General features: G+C 38.6%; 1 protein-coding gene across 2 annotated transcripts in view; it reads left to right on the top strand.

Annotated features, from left to right (window-relative positions):
- The window catches only part of glt1d1 (glycosyltransferase 1 domain containing 1), a 36,532-nt gene that overhangs the window by 21,593 nt on the left and 2,606 nt on the right, over positions 1 to 12,333 (top strand). For both annotated transcript variants that reach the window (XM_084388470.1, XM_084388471.1), the window contains exons 8-11: positions 48 to 97; positions 5,250 to 5,293; positions 5,578 to 5,698; positions 7,660 to 7,758. In XM_084388470.1, coding sequence (XP_084244596.1) covers positions 48 to 97; positions 5,250 to 5,293; positions 5,578 to 5,698; positions 7,660 to 7,758 — 314 coding nt within the window. The remainder of the gene's footprint in view (positions 1 to 47; positions 98 to 5,249; positions 5,294 to 5,577; positions 5,699 to 7,659; positions 7,759 to 12,333) is intronic.

Below are 12,333 nucleotides of genomic sequence, written 5' to 3'. Positions count from 1 at the left end.
CATTATTATGTGTGTTCAATCAAATTTGTTGATTTTCTCTCTTACAGAATGGCACAGTAAAAACCCTCTAGTGGTCCTCATCATCATTGGCCCAGTGGTAAGAAAGAAAGTATGATTTTAGTAAGATATGCCTTCAGGGTGATAACTAGTGGCCCACAGGCCAGATTATGCTTGTCAATATATTTTTATGACCCTTTGATTTTCTTAAATTCCTTGCTCTTCAGAGTCAGACACACATATTTGATTAAAATAAAAGCTGTTCTTTTGAATTTTTAAAACAGTTTCCACAAAAATATTAAGCAACACAACTATTTTCAACATTGATAATATTAAGAAATGTTTGTTAAGCACCAAATCAACATATTAGAATGATATCTGAAAGATCATGTGACACTGAAGACTGGAGTAATGGCTGCTGAAAATTCAGCTTTACCATCACAGGAATAAATTATATTTTAAGTTGTAAAAATATTTCACAATTTTCACAACTTCATACTTACAAATTACCTTGCTGTCCAAGGGAGGGCTCCAAGCTCGGAATTTGGCCCGAACCCAGAGTACTCCCCCGTATCCCTGGTTGGGATAGGGAACAGCCAAAAGTATAGGAGTCGGGTGGTGGAGGGGTGCAGTAAATTTGTTGCTACTTTTATCTTGCCCTCCACTAAAAAGTGTACATTGTTGTAAATTTCTTAGATAATCTATTCCTCGAAAGAAAGTAGTTGACAAGCCCTGTTCTAATTATTCCAGTTAACACCCATTCCTGCTGCCGCCACCACAGGTAAAGCTGTGAAACGCTTCCACACGTGCTGTATATCCTCTCGTGACTAGTTAACATCTCCAAAAGCCTATAACACACCCTAACATCCTTTTCAAAGGAGCTGTGTCAGTGTTTGCGCATGTGAGCAACATGTTTCTGTAGATTCCAAGGTAGCACTAATTGGATGTAGCAAAGATAACAACATTAGCATGCATTAAGCTGGACTTATCAGAGGCATTTAGAGGCTCACTCGAGCTAGAGCAGTGGAATCATGGAAAGGATTAGGGCTGCGGGGGACTAGCATAAGCTTTGGACTATTAGTAGGCCTGCAGTGTTATATGTGCTAGGGGAGGCTTGTTAGCTGCTAGGAGCTAATGGCTAGTCCGTGGCAGGCCATCTGCCACTCCTGATTTTGTGCCAAGTCTAGGTGCTGCCATTCTCTCAAACCCATAGAGAGGTCACCCTCCCCATCTGGGCAGAATCAAGACTAGTCAAATATTTTTAGAAATAAAGAGATTTTAAAAGATTGAAAAAAGGGAGGAGGAAACATCAATCCCAAGAAAAAAAGAAAAAGAAAAAAAAGTTTGCTTCCCTAAGTGTGTCTGGGGAAAAGGATAGAAGAGAAACTGGAACTGGAACAAGTCAACACAAGACCTAAAGCCCAAATTACTTCCTTTCTAATCCATTAAAGTTTTACTATAGAAGTCTGACTGCACGTTCTATTTGGGATCAAGCACCAATGGTATTTTTGTTTCACCCTATTTGTATTCTTTTTCTTAGTGTCTAAGCCAGCCCATGGAACTACATGGTATAAAGTTGTGAAATTTGGTACGCTGATTGGACGGGGTCTAATGGTGTGTTCAAGTTGTTCTGGGAAGTTTGTATTAACAAGTTGGGAAGTTGTAATTACGACCTCTGTAATTAAGTTCTCTCATAGTGAGTGCAGTTGAGCTCTATTTCATGTATTCTTGTGCTTGAATATTTAAATTCGAAACTTTTATTTGTGTACACTCACAATAACAACAAAACTCAAACAGGGTGCGCTTTCTGCATCTCGGTCTCCATGAACTACCTTCTGGAGCACATCACAAAAGTGAATTGAAACTCACATGAATATTCTATATGTCTATAGAAAGCTTGAAATGTCTAGTTTTAAATGAACCAATTTCAGTATTCTCTGATTATGTAATCCATATGAAAAGTACATTTCTCTCTATATGTGCACTGTACTGCCGAGATGGCAAGTCGGCATTGTCAGCTTCATTTTTGCAGCCGACACTGACTCACTGAACATTTGACTAATTTATTGGTAAACTTGTGTTTTCTAAGTCTCCTTGCTGTTTTTTCAGACACATTCATAATCATTACTTTTGCCGGCGCACTGTGGCAAGCTTTATGTGTTTGAGTGTAAAGTAGAAGTAAAAATGTATCTGTAAAGTAGAAGTTAGCAATGTTACATATATTACATATGTATTGCATATATTGCACATATTACATATATACCCCCCCCCCCCCCCCCGTTATTTAAGTTATTAAATTAATAAACGTGTGACTAGTCGACTATATTTGCTTAAATGAACAACAACATTGCCCTAGTTTTATAAGCTATAAAAGGAAATAAATGTTGCCAGAGGATCATATAAATACAATATTTGTCATACTGCTGTTTTGTTCTTCCCATCTCTAAATATTTTCTCATTCCATCCTTTGGAAAAACTACACATAAAATTGTTGTCTGAAATCCTCTAAACAGCATTTGCACAATATGAGAAAAAAATAATAATTCCTACGCCAACGCCTTATATTCTTCCTTCATGCATTTGAATCAGTCCCACTTAGTGCCTGCCGACAGATCCTGTCTACTAAGTCGTGGTGGCTTCACGGTTCCTTTATTTCTTCCTGAACTTCAGTACCTTGAGTATTTCAGTGTGGCCTATTTCTGCAGCCACCCATCCTCAAGCCCCAGCGATTTCACCACAACGACGCGATGCTTCCTTCTGCCACAAAGTGACTTTTGTTTATGTGCTGTGATGTTTCTTTTGAGATCCACACATCAGGTGGAGACACATTTTCCTTTTTCTTGTCTATTTGCGTCTCCAGTGATGTTCAAAGGCTTTCTTGTTTGAGTGTGGTTGGCTCCGGGCAAACCGATGACACTGCCAGTTGCTTACATGTTCTTGTAAGCTGTGGTGTGTTTTTGTTTGATAAGAATATCTGGAGAGTGGTAAGACTCATTGTTTCTTTGGGGAGGGGAGGGTTCATATTGATGACATCAAATGGATCCCAGATGTCTTGTGTCTTTTCCGCCTCCTTTTGGTTTGATTTGAAAATATTATTTAAAGCTGCATTCCTAAAACATTCTGAAACTTGCCTCTTTAATTACTGTACCTGTTTGTAGGCGTTTCTAATTCACAGCAACTAATACATTTCATTTAAATTGGGTTAAAAAATTTTTTATTTGTAATTGTTTTCTTATGCTTTTTGCAAGTACAACAGTGAAAACATAATATGCGTTATGAATATACAGTTCTGCTCATAAGTTTATATTCTGCCCCTTGCAGAATATACACAATGTTAATAATATTAGCAAAATTAGACGAATCATACAAATTGCATGTTATTTTACATTTTCCTTATTGTGTAAAGATGTTTTTTTTTTTTTAGCACTGCCCTTTAGAAGCTATATGAGATATTTACGTTTCCCCAGAGACAAAATATGTACAATTATCCTTATCATCCAATTCAAGAAGTTTACACCCACTGGCTCTTAAAGGTTTAGTTTACCCAAACATTTTGAAACTTTTCAAACCAAAAACTTTACTCACCCTCATGTCTTTCCAAACATGTAAGACTTTCGTTCAAAACACAAATGGAGATGTTTTCAATGAAATCTGAGAGTTCCGTCCCTCCATTGACAGTCTGCGCAACTACTACTTTGACGCTTCAAAAAGTTCATAAAGAGATCGTAAAACTAATTAATGTGAATCGAGTGGTTTAGTACAAATTTTCTGAAGAGACACGATCGCTTTATATGATGAACTGATTGAATTTAGGCTTTTATTCACATATAAACATTCATCAACACACACATCAGTTATGGTAGAGTGTAAATGGAGGGACAGAAATCACTCAGATTTCATCAAAAATATCTTAATTTGTGTTTCGAAGATGAACGAAAGTCTTACAGGTTTGGAACGACATTAAGGGTGAGATATATATATATATATATATATATATATATATATATTTTTTTTTCATATTGTTCAACTTATGATCAGAACTATATTAACAATGATAAAAGCACAAAGTTTTGCTAACCTTTTATGCAAACATATTTTCATATATCTTTAAGGATCTTGGATTTTAGGGATTTGTTCCATGTAATGTAATACTATATACACCCATTTTTACACCTATTTTCAGTTTTTCTTTTAGAATCTAATATAAAGATTGTTTAAAAGCTTTATTATGTGCTAAATTGCTGTTGCATATAGTTCATGTGTGCTCATTTGGGGCATGATTAAACAGCATCTCCTGTGGGAAGGACTGATCACACGGTTTGTTCTTATCCAGTAGCTTTATTTTAAGCATTAATCTCTTATTTTGCTATCACTATTAGATTTAAATGTGCATCAAATATCACATTTCACTTAGAAAGAATGAATAGGCAGATAGTGGAATCAAAACAAACAGGATTTGTAGAGAGGCTGTGCCACGCTCACACGCTCATATCATCTTTGACCCAAATTGCTGCGGCCAGCTAATACACGCAAAGCCTTCATCGTAATGAATCAGATTGAGCAACAACCCCGCCCTGACCCTAATCTCTGGAAATCTATGGGATTTGCGAATGCGTTTTTTTTCTCCCTAGGACAGCTGGCCATGTAGGAAATTATGATCAGTATGAAATGTTGTCTCGTCCATAAGCCATGATTTGGTATTATTGACAGGATTTTACAGGCAGGCAAAAAGAGCAAGAGAAAAAAAAAATCAACAACATGGGATTTGTGCTCTTTATTGCTTATAAGCAAAGATAAGCCATAGGAACTTCTGCATAATAACGAAAAGACATTCATCTCATTTCTCATCACAACGCGATCTTAAGTTACTTTTCATGTTGCCTCTACAGGACATGGCCCATGAATCTTGTGTGAAAAAAATGCAAATTAAACTTAGTTGCAGTGATTCTGCAGTTTTTACTGTATTTTGTATGATTATTATAAGACTTCTTTAAAAAAAAAAAAAAAGATTCCAAACTTTTGACTGGTAGCGTCAAACTTATTATTTCTTGTCTAATTTTATTCAAAACACAATATTCAAGAAACGAACGTAAAGTTGCTTGGAGACCTTTTTGTTTTGTATTTTGTTTTATTTAAAGTTGAATGACAATTAAATTTTCTGCAAATCTTACCCTATAAAGTAGTATTTCAGCATTTGGGTGAATATTTTCTTTGTAAATGTATTTCATTAAATATGTGATATTTCATTTTAGATAGATCCAGTGTTTACCGCAGAGGTTGAGGAGAGTGTCAAGAGGTAAATATCATCTCACATCTTCATCCTCCTTCCTTGATCTGCTCTTTTTTACTTTCATCTCCCTCCTTCGGTCTCAAGTACTTGATCTTCAAAGTCTCAGGTTCTCATTGCTGCCACTAGACCCACTCATACGCACAGAAACATTCATCTGCTTTTTTCAATATTTCTGTATCATTAATCTTTCCAGTATTTTTTAAATTCCCTTTTTAAAATAAGGGAATGCCCCCTTGTAAACTGTTCCTGGATGTTTTATAACATATTCATGAGGTTGTGTGTGTGTGTAGGTCTGTTGGAGTGTTTCTGGCAGCTGATTTGAGTCAGGAGGAGCTGCATTCTGCCATGCAGAAATCATTTGCCCTGGTCAACTCGTCTCTCTCAGAGGGAATGTCTGCTGCCATCTTAGAGGTTTGTCAAGAAGAACTAATTTAACAAAAATCTGTTTTACAAACCGTTCTCGGCCTGGATTTCTCATGGATTTTTCTGGTAGAATGTGTGTAGTGACGTCCCCACTCAGGATTGGTCACTTGTCTGTTACCTGGATAAGATTCTCTGTAGCTGACTAAACATGCTATTTAAGTAGTGTAAACACAAGTTTAAAATAAAATTTAAGAAATATCTGATCATCCTCCATAATGCAGTCACTATTTACATCAAATACCGTCTGCAACTCTTCCGTTACCAAGACAATGACTGACGCATTTGTATTGCATTACAAAGAGCCCCACAGTGGCGTACCGGCTGGGCCGGATCAGCACGGAATGGCATGGTTAAAGGTGCTCTAAGCGATGTGCTTTTTTAGGCCAAAACATTTTTTGTCACATCCAGCAAACATCTCCTCACTATCCGCTAGCTGCCTGTCCCCTGAACACACAGTAAAAAAACTGTGGTCTCTGTAGACAGCCCAGGCTCCACAAACGGCAACAAAAAACAAACTGGCCCAGCCTTGGCCACGAAACATAACAAACAGTGTTCCAGCCAATAACCGACCAGAATGATTTGGGGGTGGGGTTGGGGGGTTAGTGCGCGTGCACATGAAGGGGGGTGTGGGGAGTGGAGGAGAGAGAAGCATGAAGAGGGAAGTTAGTTAGAGGAGAGATGTTCTAACAACGACTAACGTTAAAATTGTATGTTCTTGAGAATTTTTATATGGCCGACACACGACCAAAGAGACGACGTTCCGATGAGCAAATAATAAAGAATAGGGAAAAGGAGAAGGAACGCGAAGTCCCGAATTTACAAAAGGTGGCGAGAACTCCGCCGGCAGAAGGGTTTCCAATCCGAATTTCAGGTGGCTCTGTTTTTGCTGGACAGGTGTGTAAATCCAGTTTGGTTTTTCTAAATGGTTCATGACTGTTTCAGGAAGCACAAAAGGGAGGGGGAGGGGATGGGATGAGATGAGGAGGATGGACGGTCGAGCTAGCCTCCGTTTTGTTTTACAATACTTCGAACGTCAACAAGAAGTGACGTCACCCAACATCGCTTTGAGCACCTTTAAGCAACAGGAACGGTTCGGCCCGGCGGTGGAAAAGTGGCTATAGGTCTCTGGATACAATATGTGTCACATGACTAAATGTGTCATTATTTTCACAGTCCACAATACTAAAAGGAAATGGCATTGTCAAATGTATGCACTTGGTAGAACGTCTTTAAAACGCTGAGTTTCAGTCTCAGTCCGGGCAGAAGGCCAAAACGCATAGAAAAAGCGGATGTATCCAGATTAGTGTAGATGTATCCCTAATATTTGGTTTGTCCAAGAGAAACCAGTCTGAAGAATCATTATTTTTGCTATTGATTTTGATCTCAATACTAGTGCAGGAATCATTTCCAGCAGCTTTGAATCTGTTTGTTTTGCCCGTTATTAGATAGGATATTATGACCACAATATCATTATGTGGATCTAGTTAATCTGTGTTCAAACTGACCAGATTAGTTCAACCCCCAGTGGGATTAATGTGTTAAGTAGCTGTTATCATATTTTCCTCAACAGTTCCACATCTTTTCATTATCCAACAAATATGAACAAGCCTAGATCTAAATGGCCAATGTATCTACAGAGAATTGAAGTTAAAAAGGTTGTTGCAATTTACAAGAATTTAAAAAATAAAAAGGAAAAGCTTTGTAAATGCAATCATCTAGCCCATAATGCTTGATTGCTATTTTACAGTGAATGATCCTGGAGTTGAAATGGCACTCAGAATATCACAGTAATGGATTGAATTTCCAGGGAGCACAAATACTGATAGAAATCATTGAATGCTCGCTCGTAAGGCGCTTCAGATAAAAAGCACCTGGAAAATGAATAAATGTAAATGCATTGTGCACAAGGCCAAACAGAGTTAATGTATTGCAATCTGGTGTGTTTTTAGGCTATGGATTTAGGTTTGCCTGTTTTAGCGAGGGATGTTCCTGGAAATGCTGCAATAGTTGAGCACAAGGTCACAGGATTGCTGTACTCAAGCCCTCAGGTAAGATTTACAAAGGTTTGGATTAAAGAGTTTAATTTTAATACAGTGAAATCATATCACAGTGTTTTTTATCTGTTACCTCTTTTCCGTAGAATGTCAGTGATTGTGATAAAAGCATACAAAAGTAACATTTATATTTTCCAAGGGCCAGATTTACTAAACAGGGCAAATTAGCACTGATGGGCGTGGAAAGTTCTGCGTGTGATCTACTGACGACACACATATTAAAGAACAGCCGGATCATTTCCATAATGACCAACACAATCTACCAAGAGCGGCGCAAATTCAGCGTCTGGTTTAAGACATGCTTTTTTTGGGCGGTAAATAACGGCGCAAATACCAGTAAATTAAATAGCTCAAACCTTATTAAATCACTTTCCATGATTCATTTAAATACTCTCCTCCCATAGATTTCGCGTCTGAAAGGAAACCCCTACAAATGTACACTGCTCAAAAAAATTAAGGGAACACTTAAACAACACAATGTAACTCCAAGTCAATCACACTTCTGTGAAATTAAACTGTCCACTTAGGAAGCAACACTGATTGACAATCAATTTCACATGCTGTTGTGCGAATGGAATAGACGACCGGTGGAAATTATAGGCAATTAGCAAGACACCCCCAATAAAGGCGTGGTTCTGCAGGTGGTGACCACAGACCACTTCTCAGTTCCTATGCTTTCTGGCTAATGTTTTGGTCACTTTTGAATGCTGGCGGTGCTTTCACTCTAGTGGTAGCATGAGACGGAGTCTACAACCCACACAAGTGGCTCAGGTAGTGCAGCTCATCCAGGATGGCACATCAATGCGAGCTGTGGCAAGAAGGTTTGCTGTGTCTGTCAGCATAGTGTCCAGAGCATGGAGGCGCTACCAGAAGACAGGCCAGTACATCAGGAGACGTGGAGGAGGCCGTAGGAGGGCAACAACCCAGCAGCAGGACCGCTACCTCCGCCTTTGTGCAAGGAGGAGCAGGAGGAACACTGCCAGAGCCCTGCAAAATGACCTCCAGTAGGCCACAAATGTGCATGTGTCTGCTCAAACGGTCAGAAACAGACTCCATGAGGGTGGTATGAGGGCCCGACGTCCACAGGTGGGGGTTGTGCTTACAGCCCAATACCGTGCAGGACGTTTGGCATTTGCCAGAGAACACCAAGATTGGCAAATTCGCCACTGGCGCCCTGTGCTCTTCACAGATGAAAGCAGGCAGCAGAACGTTGTCCATGGCGTCTCCAGACTCTGTCACGTCTGTCACATGTGCTCAGTGTGAACCTGCTTTCATCTGTGAAGAGCACAGGGCGCCAGTGGCGAATTTGCCAATCTTGGTGTTCTCTGGCAAATGCCAAACCTCCTGCACGGTGTTGGGCTGTAAGCACAACCCCCACCTGTGGACGTCGGGCCCTCATACCACCCTCATGGAGTCTGTTTCTGACCGTTTGAGCAGACACATGCACATTTGTGGCCTACTGGAGGTCATTTTGCAGGGCTCTGGCAGTGTTCCTCCTGCTCCTCCTTGCACAAAGGCGGAGGTAGCGGTCCTGCTGCTGGGTTGTTGCCCTCCTACGGCTTCCTCCACGTCTCCTGATGTACTGGCCTGTCTCCTGGTAGCGCCTCCATGCTCTGGACACTATCCTGACAGACACAGCAAACCTTCTTGCCACAGCTCGCATTGATGTGCCATTCTGGATGAGCTGCACTACCTGAGCCACTTGTGTGGGTTGTAGACTCCGTCTCATGCTACCACTAGAGTGAAAGCACCGCCAGCATTCAAAAGTGACCAAAACATTAGCCAGAAAGCATAGGAACTGAGAAGTGGTCTGTGGTCACCACCTGCAGAACCACGCCTTTATTGGGGGTGTTGTGCTAATTGCCTATAATTTCCACCGGTCGTCTATTCCATTCGCACAACAGCATGTGAAATTGATTGTCAATCAGTGTTGCTTCCTAAGTGGACAGTTTGATTTCACAGAAGTGTGATTGACTTGGAGTTACATTGTGTTGTTTAAGTGTTCCCTTAATTTTTTTGAGCAGTGTATATGCAGTAAGGTCAGCCGCAAAAATAACTCTGTCCACGTCTGTTCAGCGCTAATTTTTCACTGTGTGTCTTTAGTAAATCCTGACAGTAGTTTGCGCCTGCACAAACTGTTAGTAAATTAGTCCCCAAGTCTTCGGAAGACATATGATTGGTCAATGTGAAAAACACAGACATTTTTCCCTCCACTGTATCTAAATCTCATTAGTGCGGTTTGACGCAGATTCAAATTTGCCACGTTGTGATTGGTCACGAGATATACAAAAACCAAAGATGTTTGGCATAATTGATGTCAAACCTGATTTTCAATGCATTATATTTCAATATATGAATGAGACGAAAGGAAAGATTATTGTTGCAAAGCCTGTTAGTCACATAAGGCTATCATGTGACTTTAGAAGACTTGGAATATATGAGAAGACAGACATATAGGTGTGTAACGCTTTGATTTTAACCTTTTTATTCAGTTTTTTCAAAATATTGTTACAACTTTATTCTAGAAATCTTTTTTGGCACTAAAATGCTGCTGTAAAAGTGTTTTGTTGTGTTGACTCTTCTTAGCGCCGTCTCTATCTGCTGGTGACTAAGCTTTAACCTGTTTTGGGTCTTTAGGGGGAACAGACAGACTTAGCGTTTATTGTACCGCCGTGCTAAACGGCTGAGAGGAGTTCAAGGCTGCTTAAAAGGTCAAAGGGAAAAACGTCTATCCCTAAAGCAATCTGCTCCTCGGAGCAATTTCCAACCAACCATTTATCTTGCTTATCTCAAATGTATTAAAAGCAATAGCGGATCTGAAAATCGCAAGTCTCTGGAGAAACACAGGAAATTGTAAATGAAAGCATTGATATTTGTTTGCGAGGCAGGGTGATTGCGGTTTGCATGATGCCATTTGGAGGATTAAATGCATTACTGTAGTGGTGAAAATGTACTTACTATTGCACTTACTATTGTCCCATAGTGATTATTTTCACACAGATCATATACAGATAAAAAGTCAACAATACACTACCATTCAAATGTTTGGACTTGGTATGATTGGTATGATAAATATATATATATAAAAGCTGAATTTTCAGCATCATTATTCCAGTCTTCAGTGTCACATGATCCTTCAGAGATCGTTCTAATATACTGATTTGCTGCTCAAGAATTATTATTTTTTTTTTATTATCAGTGATGAAAACAGTTGTGATGCGTAATATATTTGTGGAAGTTATGTCTTTTGGTATTATAATTGGTAATATAAATGTCTTCACTGCAACTTTTGGTCAATTTAACACACCCTTGCTGAGTAAAAATTTTTAATTTCTTTAAATGAAAATAACTGACTCTGAAAAACTATTTAAACTGTTTAAAATACTCTCTTAGGGCCAACATTTTTGTCTTAAGCGTGTCAAAATTCTTAGAATGATGTCATTTTACTCTTAATCCTAGACTTAAGAATGAGTGTGATTAAGACTTGGTCTCAGCTCCTAAATTATTTAAGAGTACTGGAGAGGTATCCTAACCTAGTCAGGAGTAACAAGATGATAGCAGAGAGGAGGAGAGAACACACTTTCTGAAAAAGATATAATGTATTAGAGTTATGTATATTATAATATGATGACGGGGAGTTAAATAAACGATACAGGCTTGATCGTAAAGGTATTCTTTGTAAGAAATGTAATAACTTATCCCACTGTACAAATCAATGCTCTGACTGCAGTAATGAAAGATAAATAAAACAATGTACTAAAAGCATAACTTCACAATATGCTTACAAAATCCTTTACACATTTTTAATAATATTTGGATAAAGGGTGAAGATGTTAATAATTTCCCTAGACAAGTCATACTTTTTACTGAGAATATTTTGACACTTAAGTCAAAGCTTAAGACTATTGCAAAATCTGCTGAAATTTCTTGTCACTTATTAAATTCACCTGGCAGCATTTTTTTTTCCTGCTGCGATTTCTTAGTGCCAAAGATTTGTTTAACCATGTGCAGCATAAGTCACATCTGTGCACTGTGCTAAGCCTTGACCTTTATCTTAGTAAGTAGGTAAATGAGAGGTTTAAGACTGGACTATATTGTCGAACAAAGACTATCGTTGAGGCTTAAAAGATCTCTGATGATTAGTTAGGCGCTTCACTACACTAACAATGTCAGAAAATATCCAGTTAATCAAAAGCGACTGTAAAGACATTTATAATGTTACAAATAATTTCTATTTCAAATAAATGCTGTTCTTTTGAACTTTCTATTAATCAAAAAATCCTCAAAAAATGTATCACAATTCCCACAAAAATATTAGGCAGCACAACGGTTTTCAACATAATGTTACTTGAACACCAAATCAGCGTATTAGAATGATTTCTGAAGGATCATGTGACACTGAAGACTGGAGTATTGATGCTGAAAATGTATCTGCTATTTTTGATCCAATAAATGCATCCTTAATGCTGATATTTAATACAGAGCATAAAATACTGATAGTTAGTGTACATCACTCTAAAGTGGTTTATTTGGTAACAGTGATCAGCTGACTCACCAAATAACTTGACT

Source organism: Rutilus rutilus, assembly GCF_951802725.1.
Source record: "Rutilus rutilus genome assembly, chromosome: 19".
Lineage (NCBI taxonomy): Eukaryota > Metazoa > Chordata > Actinopteri > Cypriniformes > Leuciscidae > Rutilus > Rutilus rutilus.
Note: the sequence above shows the minus strand (reverse complement) of the source record. Positions and strands in the feature narration are given on the sequence as shown.